Source organism: Epinephelus moara, chromosome 3 (genome assembly GCF_006386435.1).
Source record: "Epinephelus moara isolate mb chromosome 3, YSFRI_EMoa_1.0, whole genome shotgun sequence".
Classification (NCBI taxonomy): Eukaryota; Metazoa; Chordata; class Actinopteri; order Perciformes; family Serranidae; genus Epinephelus; species Epinephelus moara.
Genome location: NC_065508.1, coordinates 14686340 through 14710537, shown reverse-complemented (window position 1 = coordinate 14710537; position 24198 = coordinate 14686340). Strand labels below are relative to the sequence as shown.

The 24198-nt window shown below is 39.5% G+C and overlaps 1 protein-coding gene across 6 annotated transcripts in view; it reads right to left on the bottom strand.

Annotated features, from left to right (window-relative positions):
* Positions 1–21110, bottom strand: part of grik1a (glutamate receptor, ionotropic, kainate 1a) — a 43680-nt gene extending 22570 nt beyond the window's left edge. For 5 of the 6 annotated variants that reach the window (XM_050041251.1, XM_050041253.1, XM_050041256.1 and 2 more), the window contains exons 1-7: positions 20723–21110; positions 7160–7327; positions 6217–6474; positions 3752–3933; positions 2941–2994; positions 2479–2649; positions 1188–1331 (exon numbers count right to left, since the gene is read on the bottom strand). In XM_050041251.1, the coding sequence (XP_049897208.1) occupies positions 1188–1331; positions 2479–2649; positions 2941–2994; positions 3752–3933; positions 6217–6474; positions 7160–7327; positions 20723–20804 (1059 nt within the window). In that variant the 5' untranslated portion in view covers positions 20805–21110. The remainder of the gene's footprint in view (positions 1–1187; positions 1332–2478; positions 2650–2940; positions 2995–3751; positions 3934–6216; positions 6475–7159; positions 7328–20722) is intronic. The other variant, XM_050041255.1, reaches the window with a different exon arrangement.
* Between the last annotated feature and the right edge of the window lie 3088 nt (positions 21111–24198).

Below are 24198 nucleotides of genomic sequence, written 5' to 3'. Positions count from 1 at the left end.
GTCACAGACATGGTGCAAAGAATAGCAAGTTTTATTTCCTGCGTGAAAATTGAGAAAATAATAGATCTTTTCTGGGTGCCCTTCAATTTTAGACAGCTAGAAGTAAGAAGAGTTCCTCATGACAGTAAGTTTTCCTGCTTCATTTTCCAAGCGAAGGAACATGTCTGGCAGCAGAGACATTATAAGTTAAATGAGAAATATCAATCAAAATAGACTTAGAAATATCAGCAAAACACATAAACTGAATGTGAGAGACACCTTTCTGTGGTTACAGTGATGAACATTTCTGCAAGGAGTCAACATTTTAAATCCAGGATATTACTGACTTTTACTGTGCTTTCTGTCGTGAAATGATGTGCACCGAAATGGCATTCAGTTAATTTTGTCCACAGAAGCTCAATGACTATTGTGTACCACAATAGCTGGAGGGGAGAGAAAACACGCAGGTTATAGTGCCCAGGATTTAATTTCAGCCATTGAAATGAAAGCTGTGTCCTCATATTCTGCAATCTCTTGTCTGAAATGTTTTTTAATTGAGTGCTGTGTGAGACATATTACTGGTTCTTGCAATCAAAAAGGCTCTTATCTTGTGATGAATGGCGCAGGAGGACACATGCTTCAAAGGATGGGCAGTGGCAAACAAAACAAAGAGCTCATGAGGAGAGAGACACTGACATGCAAAGAAAAGAGAAAGAGGGTGAGGAGAAGGAGGATGGGGGGGGGCATGAAGAGGAAAATATGAGTGAGGGGATTGAGTGAGAATGTTCCCTCTCCATGGCGGGCAACGGTCCTTTGCTGGATTTAAGACTTAAGAGATCAAAACACTCATGCATCAAAGGCCTCATTTCTGTCTGTAGGCATCCAGCCTGACAGTCAGGCCAAACAGCATGCTTTTAACTTATAAGTACATAAATAGCGTACATTTTCATGTTGTGTACTTTCAGAAGCAAAGCATGGCCTGTCAGAAGGGACCTACAAAGTAACATCCAGCCTGGGTGAATTGCATGTCTGCAACAGAGGCATTACGTGGGAAATTTGAAGGATCTCGAGCTCAAGGAGCACTTTCAAAACACATCATTAAAAATGCATGGTGGTCAAGCTAAAAGCAACAGGGGTGTCTTAAGTCATGCTGCTGATGTAACAGGGTTTTTAGTTCTCTGTGATCCATGGCCATATCTGACACCGACCTCTTTGAAAAGGTTCATGAAGCGTGGCCCGAAGCGCCAGGGTTTGTGGCGGTGGCACTGCAGGGAGCTGACGGTCATCTGAGTGGCCCGCTGCGACGCCACGGCAACCATGAACACCGCATCGTACATCAAGGCCGCATCTGTCTGCAAAGGAAGCAGTGAGAGGAAGAGGTCATTGAGATTTTTTCTCTTGCACCAAACGCTCAATTTACAGCTGAATTACAGTAAAAAGTGGACAGAGCACGAGTTTAAGAATTTATTCAGGCAAACTGTGTCATCAGAGAAGTAAACAAGGTATAACAGAAGTGTAGATATAATGATGGAACAAATATAACTGAGGAAATCTGAACATTGTTAAAAATGAAAAGGAAATGACTAAACATTTATTTTCTGAATGTCAGTACACATCAGGATTCTGAAAGAAAATTGAGGAATGTTTTTAAACTCAAACCAATCATTCAGTTGAGCTGGAAGCCAAAGATGTAATTTTATACCATGAAGGCAAAAATTTAGAAAGTTCAGCAGACTGTCAACATTTCAATTTTAGTGGGGGAATTTCACATGCATAAAGCCAAGTTCTCAAAGTCTCACCCATGCTTTGAATCTTTCAGGACTGAATTTAGAAAGTAATTTGACTCTTCTGAAATTATAAACACTAAGAAATGTGCTCAAAAAGTTAGTAAGCTAAGAGAACTTTTTGGAGAAATTTGATTTATTGCCTACCTTTTCTGTTAAGTTATCATTACATATTGTTGCCTTTTATTTAATTGTTTTAATTTATTTTTTTTTACTTTATCACATTTACATTATGTCCTATGTCTTTCATCCATTTATATATTTATTTTATTTATCTATTTATTTTTTAATTTTATTTTACTATAACAGCCGTACCTTTTATCTATCTGTTTTTATTTTTAATATGATTTTTGTTTTTGCTATATCACATGTACCTTTTGTCCTTTGTCTTTATCTATTTTATTCTATTTTATTTTATTTTATTTTACAATATCAGCCATACCCTTTATCCATCTATTTTTTTTTTTCTTAATTTTATTATCATACATATATATTTATATGTATGTATGTAAAACTGAAGACTACAGCTTTAATATTATTTTTATGATGCTGAAATACAATTCAGCTGCAAAGATTTAAAGCTGAGCAGGTGCTGGCAATTTACAATTAAATGACCACACGCACGCAGCATACAAATGTGCGTTATTGGCTCTCAGCTGCGATGGTGTTTGTACTGTTAGTACTCAGTGATGCAAAATAAGAGTCAGGGGCTTACAGTCATGATCCCGTCCATCAGGCCACTCTCTTGTTTGGGACCCTGCAGTCTTTCCATGGCCCATTTGTCCATGGTGGAGGCCACCCACGGGTCATCAACATTTAGCAGTCTGAAGCCCGTCATGTTGACCCCGCTGTAGCGGTACGGCTCCAAGTCCAAGGCAAACAAATCCTGCAAGGTAGCAGAGGAGAGAGAGAGACGAGGAGCAGGAGGGAAAAAAGGATGTACCGGTTTGGTTTTATATGAGATGGAGAGTTAAAGACCAGGACAGAAATTTAAGCTCTAGTTGAGGGTGTAACTTTCTCAGCTTTTTACTGTGAACTGATGAACCGCACCGACATTTTTTAACATTCTCCGTAAATCTGACCAGCCGGTCGAAGGCCAAATGAGCTCACAAAAGATGAGCTGGTTTTACTTGTCTGCTATCTCCCATGAAACAACTTTTACAGTTTTCTAACTCACCAAAGTCGTGAAGAAGAAATGATAGTACTCCGTCATCATTCCCATAGATGAAAGCTGCAAAATGAGAAGAAATAAAGTAATAAAAGAAAATGCCAGACCATATTGCCTATTTCAGATATGATGAGTTCTACAGTGCTACGGCTACAGTCACACATATCTTTGATAACAAAGTCATTTGGCTGGTTGTTTATTTAATTTTCTGACGTTCAAAACAGAGGGTGCAACTATACATAAATAAGAACAAAAGTATTCATGAATTTCACCATGCCTTAGTTTTAAATGAAACAATGTGTGACTTACTAAAGAGGCCAATTAAAGTTATGTCCTTTGAAGTCGTTAATGATTTGCAATATAGATAAAAATAACAAGAACTACAATTCGAAATGAGGTTGTACAAAAACGTGTGAGGACTAGAGATGTGGATAAAAGTCCTTTCACTGTTCATTTCATCAGGCATGTAGGGAATTTATGCACACAAGGACGGCCACAAATACGTTTGTCAGCATGTCTGTTCATTTCATAAATCATCAGCTACCGCACCTCACCATCTGTGTTCAATTAGCTAAACGGTAACAAATCCATGGGATGGGAAATTAGTTGAGGTCCATTTAAATTCAGACTCTGATAAGGAAAGCGCTATTTCATCCTTTTTATTATCATATCCTTAAATGGCATTAATGTCATTCAAATGTAAGCCGTAATAAGCAAGGTAATAAGGTGTTGCCCCCAAAGGACACTTAAACGTGTTGTAAAATCTGTATGAATCTAATTAATCTAATGTAAAGACACTTAGATCAATCTTTATGCACACCTGCTTGAGGAGCTCTGAAGCCATACGATAGGAGCAGTCGAAGAGAATGAAAAATTCCTTGTCTTTCTTCAGTTCCTTAAGCAGTGGTCGGGCATCTTGGTTACCTGGGGTCAGCTGGCGGATCTTGATCTTCAGGTTGAACTTTGCTGGAGCCTTGATCAGCTCCTGCATCCGCATCAGACCTACAAAAAATAGCAATCAGACATTTTATTTATCCATTCTTAAACATTTGCTTTTCCCTCTTCTGCTGCAGGAAGGTGACGGGTCAGGGTCAAGGAGGCTTCAGCAGGGCATATGCTTGCTGTAATGGTAACTTGGACCCCTATCCTTTTCACTGCATCACCCTGTTGCACAACACACAACTTAGCATCTTGCATCTTCTTCTACTTTGTTTTTAAAACAATCAAGGGCAAACACACACCTGTGCTGTATAGCCTGTGCACACACCCTAACATCCTGTAGCCTGCACATGTGTGTGAACAACAGCGTGTAATTGTACAGGTGTGTGTCTGCATGACATTTCAGGATAATACATTTACGATCGAAAATAAAAAGTAAAAAAAAAAAAAAAATCCATAAACTATGACATTTCAACAGCGGCATTTCATACTCTCTGGGTCATGGGCAGGGACTCTATACAGGACACACAGCTGGATTTCAGGCCGTCAGCACTGTGGTTTGGCTCTCTGCAGCGTGAAAGAGGCAGAGAGAAGGAGCACTGGCAACTGTTTGATATGAGGCACTCGCGCCCTGTCACAGATTGGGTTCACTAGCCAGCACGAGGAAGGTGACTGAGGTAGACAGTGGAATTGAATTTTGTGAGTAATTAGAACTTTGACATATGAATATATTGTAAGGTCCAGGAAACACAAGCCAGCACTTTTGACCTCTTCTGCCTCTCCATTCTTTACTTAAATGTCACACAGTGTTACAGTTGATATCCAGTAATATCATTAGCAAAATGCAGTCTTCAGTCAGTTATTAACATATTCAGAAAAAGGGGGATTTTTTTTTCAGGTGTAGAGCTGGGTGATACATAGCTAGAATATTGATATCACAAGACAAGACACTGTGTGGGATATTGGCTATTTTAATATGTTGATTAAGTTGCTATTGAATGTGTGTTTTCCTCGTCTTCAAGGAATACCTTACCCTTAAATGACCATTTAAATATCAATTCACCTTGTGCTATGTTGAATCCGGGAGGAAAACTAGCCTCATTCAAAACTCTGCAGCTCAGCTACTAATCAGAACCAAGAGGAGAGAGCACATCAGGCCAGTCTTAGCTGCCCTGCACTGGCTTCCTGTTACATTTAGAATTTATAAAAAAAAAAAAACCCTACATGGGCTGGGACCAAGCTACATTGCTAACTCCCTTGTTAACTATTTGCCTTTGAGAACAATGCGATCATCTGCTGCTGGTTTACTGGAGGTTCCCAGCAACAGAAGGAAGATTGAGGATGCAGCCTTTGTCAACTACACCCCAAAGATATGGAACACACTACATTTAGATATCAGCGAAGCGAGCTCGCCAAATAATTTTGGGAGAAAACTAAAAACGTATCTATTAACTTTAGCCTTTAAATAGCTCTGACTTTCCTAATGCATTTCTGATTTTCACATGCTACTGTACCTCTTTAAAAATTTTGTATCTTGTATTTCATCTTATGATTTCTTTATGATTTTAAGATTTATGGTCTTTAATCACTTTTTTTAAGTGTCCCTGTGAAGTAATCAGTGCTTACACTGCCCTTATTGTAAAGCACTTGTGCTGCATGTCTTGTGTGAAAGGTGCTATATAAATAAAGTTTATTGTTATTATTACTGTTATCAAATAATTCAAACACTTTCTCTGATAAACTGAATTGAATTGAAGTCATAGGCGAACCTGTTTAACAACAGCAAAATTATATCAAAACACTCATTTACAAACTCTCACACAACTTGTGCAGAATAATCCAAGTCTCATTTATCCAGTCATATGCTCAGTGCTTCTCAGACAGACAGCCCTTTCCAACAAGCAACTGTCCTGAAAGTGAAAATTATCTGTGTTATCTTCAAAGCCAGACTCGACTGACAAAAACAGTAATTTTACCTTGCTGAACAGAGGAGCTGGTGGTCTGCCATTGCCTTGATCAGTTAGTTAATTAGTGTTATTGTGTGACTTTGTTTTAAAAGGTTAATTCAGATTCACCAGAGTTGCATTATAAAACTAATAATATACAGATCGACACAGCCCCAATGTTTTTCAGGGTGAAAGTATTTTTTTTTTCAATAGATAGGTTTAATTTCAATTCAGTCACCTGTCGGAAAGAACTGTCAATTTGGTAGGTACTGAGCATACGACTAAAATGAGACTTGGATGCCAGGAAAAGGTTTCTTCACAAATTCAACATTACCGTATCCCTGTATCAACTTCAAAAGTTACAGTGGCAATCTGACTGATAAAAACAACTGGAACCTACCTGTGCTGTCCTCATAGACCACCGTCAGCTTCCGCCATTTGAAGAAAGTTACCACGTCCAGGATGGCCCTGGCGATGGCGGTGTACTCAGGATACAGGTTGATGAAGAAGGTGTCTTTGTTGTCCACTGACGGGTGTTTCCAGCGGGTCTGAATGTGAGGGACCTCCAGAGCATTGCAGATCGACTGAACAGCACTGACCGAGGAGCTGTGAGAAGGGCCGAACACGGCGACCACCCCGAGAGCTAGTTGGTCACACACTGGCGGTAAAAAATCAGATGGTTGTTGTTACAGTTTGTTGAGACTGTTTGTCAGAGTCTGATGCAAACCAGTTTCACTTTCTATGTATGTTTAAATAATATGTTTTTTAAAGGGATTGTTAAGTTTGGGAACTGTATTTCCTTTTTTACCCAAAGATAGACAAGCACACACTGTTAGCCTAAGTTGTTAGAGTTAAATGGCGACACTAATCATTAGTTGCCCTCAGTGGTATATAAAGAACATATTTTTTTCAGTAGTTAGGGTTTAATGTTTTGTTTATGTAATTAGAAACTTAATTACATAAATACATCCCTGTTTCGGGAATTTGAAGGTTGTGCATTTCCGTACCTTTAAGAGATGCTATCAATCCCCTGTATCCAGTAATTAAGCCAGGTTATGCTAATCCTATTGATTCAACAAACCTACAAACTGCATGCAGATACATTAAGATGCATCTATAATTTGTTCCACTTTGGATAAAAGGGAAAAACAGTAAATAACCCTCAAACCAAAGTATCCCTTTAAAAAGTTCTTATTTTCCTTTAGTGACGGAGCTGCTAATTATTTCAGAGCACTTCCTGCCCAGAAAGGACACATGAATGATTTAGGCTATTATGTTGTCATCTCTTACAGTAATAACAGGTAATTTCTGAAGCCTCACAGAGCTACGTGTTCATTTCCTACCTCTTCTGGAAGCCTCGAATCCATCAAAGAGATTGATCCTCTGAATGTCGTAGGTGAGAGTAGTGTTGGGCATCAGGGTCTTGTTGCGGTTTATGTTATTTACAGCAAACTTGAACGCCAGCTCGTCCATACTCACTAACTCACTCTCCCGGGTCTCAAAAATACCACCTGCACATGGAGATTGAGGACAGAGACAAAGACACTGTCACTGCAGTCCGGTGATAACAGAGATTAAATTGATGGATTTTGTGCTCCCGTGTGGGTTGAGAAATTCTGCCACCTTTGGTTAAAAAGAAAGCATTTCAAAACCCACCATACGGCACAACAAAGCAAGACAGTGCTTCCAAAGCATCTTACAATATCATTGTTAGGATTGTTCAGAGAGGAGAATACACTGAGGCCTTGAGTATTCTTCTTATTTGAAGTGAACCCACAAACAGTCCAGGCTGGTTTTGGTGAGGCTGTGAAAACAAAACTATGTACAAAACAAAAAACAAAACAAAAAAAAACTTTAAAACTTTTCAAAAGAACGAAACAAGACCCATTAATCGGCAACAGAAAAGTTAGGTCGAGCCCATGGCTACTGACAGCAAGGATCCAGCAGGTGTGCACCTAAATTGAATCAACTTTAACGCCAATTAGGAAGCACTTTTCAGAAGCCTCTACCCCTTGCTTTTAAAAAGGAAGCTCCTGCTACAGACAAACCAGTCAAGTTAGCCCATAATAAATAAAGACATCAAGAAAAGAAATCATTATTCAAATTGTCCTAACACCGTAGCATTGACAATACAGTACTTAAATAGCATATTCCTTTCAGCAATAAAAACCTTTGTACAGTCTGAGTTCCCTCTTTAAAGCCTATTGGAAGCTCTTACTTCCTGTTTGGCAGTTTGGACACATGAACAGCAGGTCATATGATGAGAGCTCAAGCAACAAACTTTTTTTATTAATTGAGGCTGCAAATAATCAATTACTTACTTTGAATTTAATGTAACAGTGAAAAAAATTGAATTATCCCTCTGGGATTAATAAATATATTTTATTACTATTATTACGCTAACATGACTCAGCCACAGAGTTAGCAGGTTAGCACCATAATAGGCATGACTGTACTCATTTAGCCAACAGGCAGCTGTACTGTTGATGGAACTATGCTTAACTGGATACTGAAAACTCATGATGACAGATTAAAGGATAACTTCGGTATTTTTCAACCTGGGCCCTATTTCCCCATGTGTATGTGCGCATATGATTCATAGGTACAACTCAAATGCGTCCCGTATAAGTTTGCGCATTAAAAGTGCTTTTTTCGCCACTGACCAGTTCAGACCGCCAGTGCTATCTCTGTAAATAGCATACTAAGCATTTCCCTTACCCTTCACCTCCTCCCGGCTGTGTGTGACGTCATCTCGCGAGAGCTTTGCTTGTTGCTGGAAGAAAACAGAGGAGCCATGCTGAGCACCGCTCAGAGTGGCGCTGGTTGTCCCGGAGTACAGTTGAGAGTTTTACTGCATCGATTGATGCTTATCCGAATTGCAAGAACAGGATGTCGCGCAACACCCCGTATGGCTTTCATAGGCTGCCTTTGTCGGACGGCGAGATGCTGAAGTTGTGGCTAGTTGTGCTACAAATGGATGCTAACACTGTCCAGACACTGCGCCTTGCAGACCATCGGGTCTGCAGTGCTCACTTCTCCCAAGATGACTACTGCCAGCCGAAGAAGAGAAGACATCCAATCCCGAAACACCTCTTCCTCAAGAAAACGGCTGTCCCACGAGTAGAGAGAGCTACAGACACAGTGGAGGTAATGTTATATAAACAATGTTCGAAACGCTTAATATGCTATTTACAGAGATAGCACTGGCAATCTGAACCGGTCAGTGGCGAAAAAAAGCACTTTTAATGCGCAAACTTATACGGGATGCATTTGCCCCCATATCTACCTTGCGGCTGCCAGCTGTATCTGCCTCCCTCAATATTGAACCAATTTTAAAACGAATTGTACCTATGAATCATACGCACACATACACATGGGGAAATAGGGCCCAGGTTGAAAAATACCAAAGTTATCCTTTAATGAGTGGGACATAAAAGTAAAGCAAAATCTTTGGGTCTGTATCTCTCTACATTAATTTTCTTTTAATTCTTAATACTTTTCATCTTAGAACAGGGATGTAAAATATACGGCCCAGAGAACAGAACCGGCCCACCAAAGGGTCGAATCTGGCCCACTGGATGACCTTGCCCACCTCGTAGTGATGCACTTGTGAAAGCTAAGAGATGCCAGGTTTCAGGAGCAAGATAAAGACTGAATAGCTTTTTTTACCCATGTAAAATGGTGCTTCAGAGGCTTTTCCACCACAACCAAAATAGAGTTCTTTTCTTTCATTTTAGTTTGGTGTGATGACGTCAGGATTACTACACAGGAGCGGAAATGTACCCAAATATGCACATGTGGTAATGACAGTGAGTATCCACTGACTGAATGTGGGAAAACTGAGAAACATTGTTAAAATTGCATTTATTCTTCTGATGACATCACAGGCTGTTTGTCATCTGTTTTGTAAATAGATTAGTGTCTTTAAAATGTATTTCTTGAAAGAAAAAATGGAAAAATTTGTTTGTTATTTAAGGGATATTATGCAATGGTTTTATTGGTCCGTCCTACTTGTGATCAAATCGGAATATATGTGGCCTGTGAACTAAAATGAGATTTACACCCTGCCTTGGAATATGTTTTTGCACATTCTTGCCAAGCCCATTTATTGTCAACTATTACATTGTTCATATCTAGTATTTTAAAAAATGTTTATTATATTATTTTCTATATTATATTGATGTTTCTTGTCTAAGCACCAAAACACCAAAGCGAATTCCTTTCATGTGAAAACCTGCTTGGCAATAAACCAAATTCAGATTTTGAAGTTTCAGTCAATAACATTTAACAAGAACAAAAAGAAGTTCAATTAAATAGAGAAGAATGATTATGCTTTAAAAGGCAGCTGTTTGACTGTCGTGAAAACATTTCTGAGAGCAACTGTGCGAATAGTGTTTGCAACATGGAAAATAAATTTGCACAATTTGCTAATTATGCCTCCCAATTATTGGAGTTCTGATTTGAATCAACAAGTGGTTGTTAGACCCAGGCAGCTTCAAAACAGGGCACAAACATGCTTATAATCATCCAAGTACGCATGTACTCTGCATGAAAACAACTTGTTCTGATTAAATTGATTTTATTTGATCAAATATAAGAAATTACCAACAGAGGAGTAAAACCCAATAGCATTGGTGAACAGTTGAAGTGAGTTCATTTCTTTGATATTACAGGAACCACTTTCTAATGAAGTATCCTTCATAAAGTGGGAAATAATAGCTTCATTAATGGTGATTACGTAATTTAATTGGCAGAGACATTAATAAGAACACGTTTGGTTCATGAGGTTGGAAAAAATCCCACTGCACGTTGCATATTCTTTCTGTTTAATGCAGTTATAAAGTGGTAGTCCTTTAATAAACGCTCATGGTTTTCTCACTTTTTCTAACACATTTCACCTGCTGTTAAAAATGTCAAGTCATTGAAAAGGGGTTTAATGACAAAGTCTGCAGTTAAATGTTGATAAGATGGTGATAAAAGGATTTTGGTTCAGATCGTCTCCCCAGAAGACCACTAACTAACCAGTCGGGGATTTGTCACAAGCTCGCAACCCAAAAGTTCAGACAAAGTTTTATTAACCATTAATAAAGACAAAGTTACAATTTATAACCCCTTCATGAAGGCTCTGTTCACAGAGACATGGAAAGCAAACACAAAAAATGGATGAATACACCTGCAATGAGCCAGACAAGGTGCACAGCATTCTTATTTGTAAGACGAAGCAGCGCAAGAGGCTTCACAATCTAAAATTACACCAAATGTTCTCTACAGCCTGATTTAATGAGGGTCATTTCAAATAGTTTTTTTATGCAAACCAAACCTCCCAGCCATAACCAAATCCATAAATATGTTATGTCCACAATAAAAAAGATAATATTTGTAGTTTCAATACCTCCAGCTTCATTATTCTATGAGCGGAGAATTAATTTGGAGTTCCCACAGGAGCATGCAAATGAAGATGAATATTAAGTGCTCAAAGATGAACAATCGTAATTTTTTCTTAGAGAGATAAAATATATTCTCAACACTTTGTGTCTGAAAGTGGAGAGAAAGTAATACAGAGCGGCTCCTCCACTGTTCTGAGTTTTTACTATGCGGGGACCCAAGGCCACACACGACTCGCTGCATAGACCAGCTGTCAGGAGCCTTTGAAGAAACAATGCTGTTCAGACAGACTTCTGAAATTGCCCCGGAACTCCTCATCAACATCCTGTCATCCGGGTGCAGAAGATGTGAAATGTGGACTCAAAGGCGAGATGAAATGGAAGTAGCGTAATTGCTCCTGCAGTGTGAAAGGGCAGGAAATAAAAAGGCTTTAAGAGCTTCTCTTGGAGGTTCAAAACAGGCTTTTGAAAGGCGAGTCAAGTCGCATCAGTCAAGACAGGGACCATAAAAAAATATATAAATATATATATTGGACATGTAATAGTCAGTCTCATAGTTGTATTTTTCAGGTTAGTTTCCTTAGCAAGTTTTTACTCCCTTGCTGATACTGCAGATGTTTGCTCAGACTGAAACAATTTGGTCTATTTGTTGTGCTATTTTTTCCAGCTCTAATAAAAGACTTCCTGTCTGTCCTCTGCTGCTGAAGCCTTATTGTGAGCAAAAGATAACAATGATTTCCCCAGCTTATACTGTTATAAAAACATACAGTGTCAAACTCTGAAATTACTTGTCAGAACAGAAACAACAGGGCGGAAGAACAGAAATCCTATAAGCTTGTCATGATTGTCTGGTTTGCTCAGAAGCACTCAGGCAGTTTAGTACCATTACATTCATTCACTCCAGTCCAGATGTATTGGCTCATAATGATATAGCTCACAATATGGTGTATACGGCTCTGTAATGGTTTGCATGTATTGGGTGTTTCCATATTCCTCAAGGGTGTTGCGAGGGCCAGGCAAAGCACAGATTGAGCTTTGCTCAAGCCCAGAAAAGACATGTGTCTGCATACATTTTTGGATTAACTGAGTGAGTGGGTATTAGACTTATGCACATCCAAACAATTACATTATGGCTGAGATGCAGGGCTGGTGTCATACTTATTGACTGGAGTTTGGCAGAATATTGATATAATATCGATATTGTGAAATGAGACTAGATATTGTCTTCGATTTTGGACATCATAATATCTTAAGTGTTGTTGTTTCTTGGTTTTAAAGGCTGCTATACAGTAAAGTGATGTCATTTTCTAAGCTTACCAGACTGCTCTAGCTGCTCCATTATTTGCCACTTAATCGTTACATCCACATTTCTGGTGATTTTATCAAAAATCTTACTGTGTAAATATTCTGTGAAAGCACCAATACAATACAATATTGATATCAAGGTAGTTAGTCAAAATACCCTGATATTTGATTTCACCCTTATCACTTAGACCTAATACTAATGAAGCTCTAGCGAAAGGTCAGTCAGGAAGACAATACTTTTCATGCTCAGGCTGTAAGTTTCTTTCTCATCCTGCCATTCACTCCTCGCACGCATGCTCACTCACTATCTCTAGGTGTCTGGGTCTGTCAATTGAGTCAACAGCTGTTTTCACCTGATTCACAATCAACCAATAGCACAGCGACACAGCTTCTCTGTCAGTCTATCATCTTACCGCTCCTCATTTTAAATATGGTTCTTTCTCTGCTGTAGTTCTTTCTTGCGACAGACATGCATGCGCCCTCCACCTCCCCATCACCACCTAGTCTTTACGGATTCATCAGCCTCATACGCCTCAGCAGTCAGCAGCCTCAGACTCATCAGCCACCACCACCACCAGTGTCTGGGCTCCATGGGGGGATTTATCCTGCTGCAGCTCAGATGTCCCTCGATCACAAAATATCTCCCTCTGGTGTCCAAGCGCCAAAGACTTCTGTTAAATCTTAATCAGCATCTGTGCACTCATATTTGGTATTAACTATTATCTTTCCTTCATTCTTCTGTCTCTCCTAATTGAAATATGGTTATGATTACTGAGTTTTGGCATCGATACAAAAATGAACATGCAGAACATAAACTGTAAAACCTTTCATTCATTTAATAATGGAAGCCCAAGATCTTTGAAATGAAGATGACTACCAAACCAGCTTTTAGTGTTTGAGCCCAACAAAGTATTAAGGTTTGACACTCAGCCCAACTGAAAACTGTGGCACTTAAGTACATCAGGGTTTGTACTGCTGTAAGTGGTCCTTTATTTGTGGACACTATTCAGTCTCAAACATATCTTATCCAGGTTATGTGATTTGCTACTTCAGTACACTACAAATATCACTGGGACCACAACAGAAAATGAATATTTAATATCCAGGAATTCACATTATAGACACTACTGACTATCCTTGTAACCATTAGACCACAATTTATTAATAACTAGTTTATTTCCAATCATTCAGTTATAAATCAATTATTACAACTCCTAAACGATGTTGACTGTAAAAAGAGTTTCCTTGAACCAGCTGAAGGAATGGTACACATAATCAGGATGGTACCACCTCTGCCTCATTTTTGAGCCAGGAAAAACCCTGGAAGTCAGTGGGTAATCACATTATTTTTTCCCCAAGAGTGTTATGCCTAGTCTTGCCCTACTATGCTGTGATTAGCTAGTTCGACATGGTTAGGGTTAGCACAAATCACAGCACAGTAGAGCAGGACCCCCTAATCCTAACACCCCCTTAAGAAATTAATTCACTAATTTATCATTTATATATCCACGGCCAGATAAGACAGCATCTAAGTCCTGTTTATACAGTCTATGGTCTGGACTCAGCAGTTGGAGAGGGGTGGCAGATATGGTGTCCCCCCCCCTAAATTGCCTGCTGTTTGAAACACATCCCAGTTTCTCATTTCCACAAACAGGCAGTGATAAAGATCCAGGGGAGTCGTTTGATGCATCCTGAATCATTAGGCGGTCCCAACAGGTGGACTATTAATTCAGCTGAGATAATTGTTGCTTACATATAACACGATGATATAATACAGGAGGCAGAGGAGGTAACGGTATTTTGTGTGAGCTTGGTAACAACTGTTGGTCAAGTACTGTACAGGTAGTGCAGCCTGATGAGCTTCATGTGCTGTGTGAAGATGAGCAGAACTCAGTCACAGTGCACAACATAAATTAACAACCTGATTTAATGTCTGGCTGTGTGACTTGGCGATCATGATCAATAGCTGATACATGTCACTCCCTCAAAATGACTTATGTGTGAAGTGTTGACTGATCTCCTGTGCACGCTTAAAGAACATTAATTTGCTAACAAATGCCACAGATTCGAATGCATTCAAACTCGAACACAGGCACTCAAAATGTGTCACAAATAAGTCCTTGTAATGCAAGGGCAGCCAATTAGTAATTATAATCAAGAATCATTAGTCCATTAACATAAAAATGTCATTTCTACTGCAGTTACTGTGATTAGCAGGTATGTCGCTGTAACTGGGAGAAAAACTGTGCCATAAAAATGTGAATATGTGGTACAGTACGACGGATGGATGAGAGATTTATCCGCCTGCTGCGGTGGGAGGAAAACATAAAACAAAAAGCTGAAGAACAAATCTGAGCTTTGTGCCAACCTGTCACGCAGACCTGATCAATCTCTTCAACAACCCACCGGGGAGATAAAGCTGTTTGTTTGTGTGTGCGTGTGTGTGTGTGTGTGTGCGCAGAGAATGTCAACCCATCCATCCGTCACTTCGATATTTAATTACAAATAATTATGTTTTACATTAGTCTTGTGTCATCCCTTCTTGCAGAGCAGTTTGAACTCTACTGCGGGTTGTGACTGCAGCAATCATAAAAATGGAATTTCTCTTTTTTTTTAAACAAGGTGTTTTTTTCCATGCAAATGAATTAATGTACCTCGGAGCACTAAAAGCATTCATTCAGCTCCCAAAATAATGAGGAATAATTTGCCTCAGGAACACGCATCCATCTGGCCTACAAGACAGCATAAATGGGCGTTAAAAGTTTCAAAGGACCCACAGGACTCCGTAAATGCCTTTTAACATGCTTTTGGGGTTTGCAGGTAGATTTTATCTGCATAAAATATAAGCACACTCAAGAAGCACTGAGGCTGCTGAAAACACAAGGCGGCTCATTATGGTCAAATCGAGGATGAGTGTAAACATTAAGTCAAAGTTTTTTCCATTTGCGTCCACAGTGATTAATGTTTGTGTAGGATTTGTGTTGTTGGACAATGTTTTAGAGTATTTCTTTTTCGTTAAAAACAGAAACAGGGAAGCTATGATACAATAAAGGGAAAAAATATGTTCACACTCTGGAGACCAACCTTTGATGTTACAGTTTTGTGTTTTGGTGGGGTGAAACCACTGCTAAATTCTCTATCTGTCATTTCTGAATGACGATTTTTGACATGCAGATGCTAACCTGCTATTTGCATAGAGATTAGTGAGACATTATGAACACCCTGCTGCAATCTGGATACAAGGCGCTGTTGTTGTCTCGTACCACTTTTTCATCATTAAAACTATCAGGCTGCCAGAGTTTGAGGAAAAGCTAAATTTACACATTGCTGATTTGGAAATGGAATGATTGTGGATGATTAAGTGCCATTACGGTAGATTAGTATGCAGGCTTTACATCACTAATTACTGTAAACCATGTTCCACTGAATTTCACATTTTCAACAAAAGAGAGGGGACAAAGTTTGTGCGGGAAAAAAATAATTTCTTTGTCATCTCTTTGACCTCCAGATGGTGATCACCAAAATGCATGCTGTCGCTGAGTCATCTTTTATTTAGCACTACATTTCAGTGGCAGGCAGTTATACATCAAAATGACTCTCAGTACCTGAGACAGAAGAAGTGCGCATCTTTGCAGCAGCTCTGGAAGATCACTGAGCTGGACAAGAGTGTTCTCCTGTTTTATGCTGACAGTGACAGAAACTACTGCCATCTGTGTCTCTCTGAAAACAGAGGACTGTCGTGCACGATAGCTAGTAGCTACAGGCAGGAGGAAATGCATCTGGGAGGGGAGGAAAAGAGGGGTCTCAGGTGTCAAAGTGAATGACTGACATTTCACTGACTGCACCCTGGCTGAGAAAACACGGGGGAAACATTTTGTTCCCAACAACAAATCAAGAGAGTCGCACAAATGGGTGACGATGACACATCAGAGGAGAAAACGAGAAAAAGACAGACAGACAGAAAATGACTGTAAGGGCACCAAAAAGACTCTGAGTGGTATCATAAAGTCAACGGTCCTACAACACAGCCAGCAAGCACTTTAATAGGTGAGAGTGGTGTGCAGAAAAAATAATTTCACACAAAAGCTCATATGATGCTTTTGGTCCAGAAATCAATGGCAGTGCTTATTCAGCACAAGACAATTAGCCTCAGTCGTAGCACTTTGTCAGAATTTTACCAGCTTACTATTTAAGAACTAGAGTTATTGGCTGCTGTTTGCCATTTTGGGCACTGGTTTTGTACCATCAAAGCAGTAGGTGCTGCAGTTGCAATCACGCTGGCAAAGAAAACACAGCTTTCCCTCAGATTGAATCTCTCTCTCGGGTTCCAAAATCATTTGTTTTGAGCAGCTGAATCGGCCAAAGAAAAAGAAGGCAAGGATGTGTGTTTCGCTCGCCATTCTGAACTCAATCTGCACGTCAAAAGAAAAGCCTCAGGATCAATACGTACAAATGGAATGTTATCAGTGCAATCCCATGACAAACTACAGCGCCCTCTCCTTTCTCACAACCAAAAGTCCTGGGTTTCTGCCAGCGTGATGAACGATCACACCACCGAGGCAGCCAGCTCCCCAGTATATTTGTGTAGGCCAACTTTCAAAACTCTGGCAATTTGGCTGAGGAGAGATTAATTTGTTTTCCTAATGGCCAGTTGTTGGAGAGAGAGGAACTAATGAATAAAATTAGGCAGGTACGCTCTTTATAAATGTAGGTTACAGCCTCCGGCTTCACTTCGAGCTAACAGAAAGCGACACCTGGAGCCAACTTCTGCGATTTCTCTCACTGTCTCAAATACATTAACATGCACACACACAGAGACACTGGGAGTCTATGAATTGAAATCTTTTACAGTCGTGTAAAATTTAAGACTTGTGTTGTTAAAGGGGGTCTGAGCTGAACCATCAAAGCTGAACTTACTGGTCTTGAATGGTCTTGAATATTAATGTGTAACCCAGAGCTAAACTCCAGATCAGAATCCCTCTGCATGTGCATCTGTGGACTTCACCAGATAAAATGAACAAAATGCTGCCCATGCTAAAAAGAGATCTAACACCTAGGCGAGTGTAAATCAAGATGTTATCAAGATGTATAGCCTATAAAAGAACTCTTACATCACAGCAGCCGACATTATCATTCAATTTTCTTTTTCTTAACAGCCTCAAAAACCGAGCGCCGCTTGGGCTCTTATGTGGAAGTTGATATTAATGACCTGCTTAGTGTGTTAACACAAAGGTGGCAGTAATGCTTTTTGAGTAAGTAATAGGCAGATATATAGTTAAGTTCTGTTAAACATGTTTAAATTTGGTTGGCAGGTTGTGAGCCATTTGTCTGGTGTCTATCCTCTGTAATTCAGTGTAGCCTAACCTTTGTCCTTATAGCAAGGTCTTTTAAAGTCCTCCTCCACTTAATGATGTGTTTTTGCTTATTGCTACTCATATGCACTTAAATGTGTGACCTTCACTGTGCAAAATGTCGCATGTGAGTTTGACACTAGACAATCTCGGAACCCATCAGCTATTGGTCTAATAACATTTAGCCTCTGAGGGCAACGGCCAATATTTCATGGGTTCCGGCATAGCCCTCGGATATCTAGATAACGGATATCCGGGACAAGACTTCATCTCCCGTGTGCTGGTCATTGTTTACAGTCCGATTAGCGATCTTGGAAACCTCCAGCTATCGGTCTAATGATGATTTATAAACAGATATCTGCATATGAATGCAGATAAATTAATTCCAAAGAAGGTTAATCCTAATCAGATGATAGCCAGTAGCATCCGAGATGGCATTTTGGCCAATGCTTTCCACGCAAATTGTTTACCTGCATACAACCAAACCCTGTTCAAACATTACTGGTCAATATTACCTGGACTACAAACGGACTTCAAACTGAAACCAGAACACTTTCAATACCAAAATCTTGCTCTGTTGCCTTCAGATTCTGCATTCATATGCAGGATGTGTTTATAGAGATTAGACACCAGAAGACTGTTTTAACATGAATCCACTGAAGGAGAAAGTTTCCCTCTGCTCATATAGAGGAAAATTTCATATCTTTTAGTTTAATTTTCATGTTGTGAATTCTGAATTAGGTGGAGTTTGCAGGAACTAAATGTGATCCAGAATCTCTGATGCTTCCATTTTTCATTTTCTGCAGTTACAATTAATACCTTGGTGTTAATTTGGCTTAGCGAGCCGAGATGTGTATTTTTCTATTGTTACTCTGCTCACCACTTGGTTATCATCACAGACAACAGATTGTTTAAAATCCATAATCATCTGTATTGTCTCTAAAGCTGTAACGATTTTCCTCCTTCAAATTGGACCTGAAACTTCTTCAGCAAAAAGATTTCTTCCACACTCACTTTAAACCTCAGTGAAGTACAGAGGACAAGTGTCCAGCATTTAGATATTTTTTAACCCTTTCATTTTCTGATGCAGGATCACATATCAAAACATAACCAAAGGTACACTGAAACAAAAAAAAATTGCATATTCATAGATTCTGGATTTTTTAATGAAGGAGAAATTGTATACCTCTTAACAAGTTAATTGAACTGTTTTGTGGAAAATTCATTAAAAAAAGTCAGACCCAAATTATTACTCAAAACAGAGTATACTTATATGTCTTCAAATATATATGGAGGGGATCTTCAGTTTATCAGAAACCCCACCCACAGACTGTTTGCCCTCCTGATCCTCCGAGCTAAAACGGAAAGCTGTTCCGTCAAAAGGAAAGGATTCTTCACCTAAACGTAGGCTCACAACCTGGAACCTGCAATAATTTCAATGATCGGACTTTCATTTGTAAAACACTAATGAAAAATCAAATCTTTAATGTTCAATGATGTAGTATTATAAATAGTACATGCTGATCCACCTTCATTATCAGATACATTACTGTATCTTGTCAAACATGATAAACTACAACCTCAAAATGCAAAAATTCCAGTGAAAAGAAATGTTCATGTTGAAATGTGTCTCTGAATATCTGCCTATCTGTACAGTGTTACTGCATGTTATCTGATCCAGGACCAGTACTGCATGTGAACCCCCTCCAGCCTGTGCCTCTCCAAGTTAGGAACAGGTGGCGGTGACACCAATTCCCCATTTATTCAGCCAATTACATCCACATATTACAATCCGATTCTGGTGTGATTCAAAGCCTGAAAGTGAGACACTTGGATAATGAACACAGCCCACAGCGCTCACCAGCCTCCTCCTGTCTAATCAAGTCTAGGTGAAGTTCTCTCGCTCCTCTTAACTCCACTACACAGCCTACGACAGCAGGGCTGAGGATGATTGCATCGCCCTCGCTGGTTACGTTACATCCATTTCAGTGATGGATAGGTTTCAGCTGTTTGTGAAGATCAGAAGCTAGAGGACGTACAGTATTTTGAATTTTAAAAAAAGCCCAAACAGGTGCATCTGGTGGCCAGAAGAGTATACAGGGAGGAATCAATAATCTATTACTTCAGCTGTTTGTGTGTCTGGATGTGTGCGCAGCAATAAGAACATGTAGTCCTCTAAACTTGGAATTAGATTGAAAATTAAACTTTCAAAGATACCGTGTGAGTTTCAAACAAACCCTCTGATTGCAAAGTATGCTGAAAGTTCAGAATCTCTGCATCATACAGAAAAACTTCCCCTTTATCTGTGGCATTTTTGAAGACATTTTGACAAAATTATGATTACCAGCAAGACACTGTCTATTCAAGATGATGAACTGATAAAGGTGGACATTTTAGTTATCAGCTCAGAGGAATCCTGCACACATTTTAGCTCTATTTGATTTCAAATTAATTTCTGCCTACTGTGACGACCTTTGCTTTCTGCATAGTAATTGAATTTGTGGACTCAATATGGACTGATAGGTGTTATCTCCAATTAACCAGCAGGGGAAAGTGTCAAAGTGTATTTTGTCTTTTAATGTAACCTTCTCCTCTGTTCTGACACATTGTCACTGACAGTATAACCAAGATAACAAGGAAAAGAAGGAATTCCATAATCACTTCCATGAGCACAAAATACTGTGATAGCAAATGGAGGGAAACATTAAACAAACTTAAAGGTCATAATAACTGTATTCACCACAGACTTGGACTAGGATGAAGTAGGCACACAGATGCTCTCAAACCCACATGCAGCACTCTTGGTTCAACTCAGACACGCAAGGAAACGCCAACACCACCGTGCGTAAACAGCTGTTGCGCTCACCGATTCTGAGGACTTGTGTTGAGCTCAGGCAGAGCTGCGCTGCGAAGAGAAGACAGAAGAAAAGTGTCTTTCTCCCCTCCATAGTGCTCCAGGCGAACTCACCGCGGGTGTTGACACCATGACAGAAAGAAACGGCCTCTATGCAAGCGCTGAAACACCTGACGTGCCATGCCGGCGCGCAACCCAAGTTTTATTCCAAATTCGATCCTTTCCAGTCTGCATCACTCCGTCGCAGCAAAAGAAAGGAAAAAACGATGACCGCCAGTCACGTGCATCCAAAATCAATCCCAGTCACATCTTCTGCACAGAAACTGATGGCGAAGACGCAGAGAGACAGAGTAAACACGACCACTTTACTCTGTGCGCCTCCTAGGCTGCTGGAGCTGGAGGGAGTGGGAGCGCGCGGATCACTGTCAAGCACGTCGACATGCAATTGATTTCCGGTACGACTTTTCAAAATAAAAAAAATGAGTAATATCCTACATCTGGTCGTTGAGGTTGGCGTTTTGTATCCCACTATGTAAAGATGTGATGTCATAATTGTGACAGGTGCTTAGCCTAGGCTAACCAACCGCAGACTGTATGAAATAATAGACTTACCACCTTGACATCACCCCACTGGTTTGTGGACTCCCATTTTGAAGCCTCAAGTTGGCATTATGACCATCACCATCTTGTTTTTTTGGAGCCAGGAGTGACTTTATTGGAGGACGCTAGCTGCTATCTTGGTTAGCATGGCTAGCTTGGTTAACTGTGGCTAATGGTGATAGCCGAGCGTTCTAGGTTCGCCTAACTGAATAATTAATAAAACAATAAACGGGACGGAAGACGGTGTAACAGCTTCAACTTCAACCGCTTTCCATTTTCTTCACACCAAATCTTTCACATTTGCTTGAGCCACCCAAAACAGCGGAATGTCACCCCAAAACCTTTTCCGCCCTACGGCCACTCAAGAGGTTCATACATACAATATAGAGAAGGCTGTTACAATATTAATGCTAATGCTAGGTTTTAGCTAGCGAAACACAGGCCTGAAACCATTGAAACAAAATGTACTTTCCAGAAAACTAAATATACAAATCCTTAGAGGGTCTTTTAGTACAAGACCTCTTAGACTACCAAAACATACAATTAACTTTAATTTACCACCAAAAAGTAACTGATAGAGCAAAAGCTACTAACTCCCAAAACCCGGAAATGAGTTAGCGTTTTACCCCCCTCTGTTTCCTTGTCTCAAAGTCAATGGATTTTTGGTTAGATGCTTAAAATAATGTCTGTGGTTAACACAAGTTTAGGAGACTTTTACGTTTAGTTGTAGGACATAAAATACGTCAGCATTATATACACCCCACTTGTGAGTTTTGAAGCTTTTATGTGTCTTAAAAAAGGCAGTTGCTACGTTGCTAAATGAGACTACAAAACGTCATCACGCTGGACACAGCTTAAACACAGGCAGTGTTAAGACTTGAGAGCATAGTGTAGTTTTTTTATAGCCTAATGTTAGCTCTTTTACTTCTGGCAATTTTCTTTAGGCTTAAAAAACATGAAAATGCAAAAATCCTATAGGCTTTTTGACAAGGGAGCCAGGGTGATGCTACAGAAAAACATCATCCCTGGAGCACTCTATTATCAGGAAGTAAACAGTTATTGGCAGGGGGACCCATTTTGCAACATCACCAACACCCACTTGTCATTCAAAGTCACCACGCCCTTAATTATGCACCATACAAAAACTGCAGGAAGGAAATTAGGTATTTACCAGGAAATAATCATGTTTATGTTTGCTGTAAAGTTGGACATTTTAACATGGGAGTCTATGGAGATTGACATGCTTTTGGAGCCAGCCTCATGCGGTCATTCATGGAACTGCAGTTTTTGGTACTAAAAGACCATTTTTCACGCCCAGAGGCTACAGCTTGAATCAAAGACAGTATTTTGAATATATTTTCTCCATTCTTGTTTGCAGCAAGAATGATGGCTATAAACTTGTAAATACTTTTAATCTATATATAGGCCTATTTAACATTATTTCTCAAAATAATGGGTGTTTGTTTTCCTTCTAACTTCATAGAGAAGCGTTTATGCTGAATGTACCCATGGTCTAATTCTGGTTATCTCTGGATAGTTTGGCTCCATTTGGTTTGGATTAAGGAGCAGATGGATTGGCAGCGGTTCTCTCCACCGGTCCTGATGAGAGGAGAATAATCTTCAGGTTACAGGGCAGATGCCAGATTATCTCTCGCTGCAGACAAGCAAGGTCTTTATCTGACTGGGTCACTGGATGCCTTCCCATTCGCAAATAACAACTACAGGACATGGGAATGTATTTTATATAGTAAAAATGTGTAAAAAGTCACCGTATCAACCTCACCAATAAATAATTTGACATCTTTATAGAGACCTGACTGAAATTTGTATGTTTATTATTATTGTTTCCACAGTTTGGTTTTTAAGTAGTATAAAACATGGTGATTTATGTAGCTAGATGACATCTCTCAACCACTGAATTACTGTTTGTAAACTCTGGACTGCTGTGTGATGTTGTGACATTTAAAAAGAAAGGCAAAAGATTCCAGGTGCCAGCCATCACACAGTCTTGTTCTCCTCAAGCAAAATGCGCATTACGTCAGAACTGACATTTTGTTTATCACAATGTTTGTGAACTCAATCAAAGCTGGGAGCCAAAAACTGATCTGGAAAAAAAAACTGCCAACTTCAACCTGGACCTCTGACAAACGGCCTATAGACAAACTTAATTAACTCAGAAAATGACCATCCAGCCTCTCCAGAAGGAGTCCTTAGGCAACTGCCCTAACACTAAACTCACCTGATATGAATACTGAGCAGAATTGTCTCTCAGTAGAGTGTCTGGTAAAGACCATGCATGTAAATATCTGCTAGAGCTGCAGAAATAGGACTACTTCATATTAAATTAAAGAATACACTTTAGAAATGGACAGAGTAACTCTATGTACATCGGAAATAAAATTTGTTCCAGCTATACTGGTCTATTCTGCTTAACCAAATTGAATTTCAAAGACATTTTGTCTTACTCTACAGTATATATTTGTGTCTAATTCACTTTAAAATTTACATGTGAAGTTGTTTGCTTTCTACCATGGTACAGCTTTACTAAATCGAGCCTCTCCTTTCTTTTAAAATTTTAACTGCATCTACACTTTCACAGAATTTGTTCAGTTATTCATCAAAATGGCTTTTGAGCCTATATTCCATCCTTTAACATAATTTAATTTAGACTGCAATTGAATCTGCAAAACGGTCCAGCATCAATCATTTTTTATTTGATCAACTGAATGTGATCTTCCAATAACTTCAGTGAGGCAGTTATGATGTTAATAAAAACGCTAGGTCTCCCTTTGAAGGTGAAAATATGCTTACTAAGCTCTGTACCAGTGTCGCAGATGAGAAAATCTGCAGCACATGTGTGTTAAATGAAAAATAATTTCACACAGACC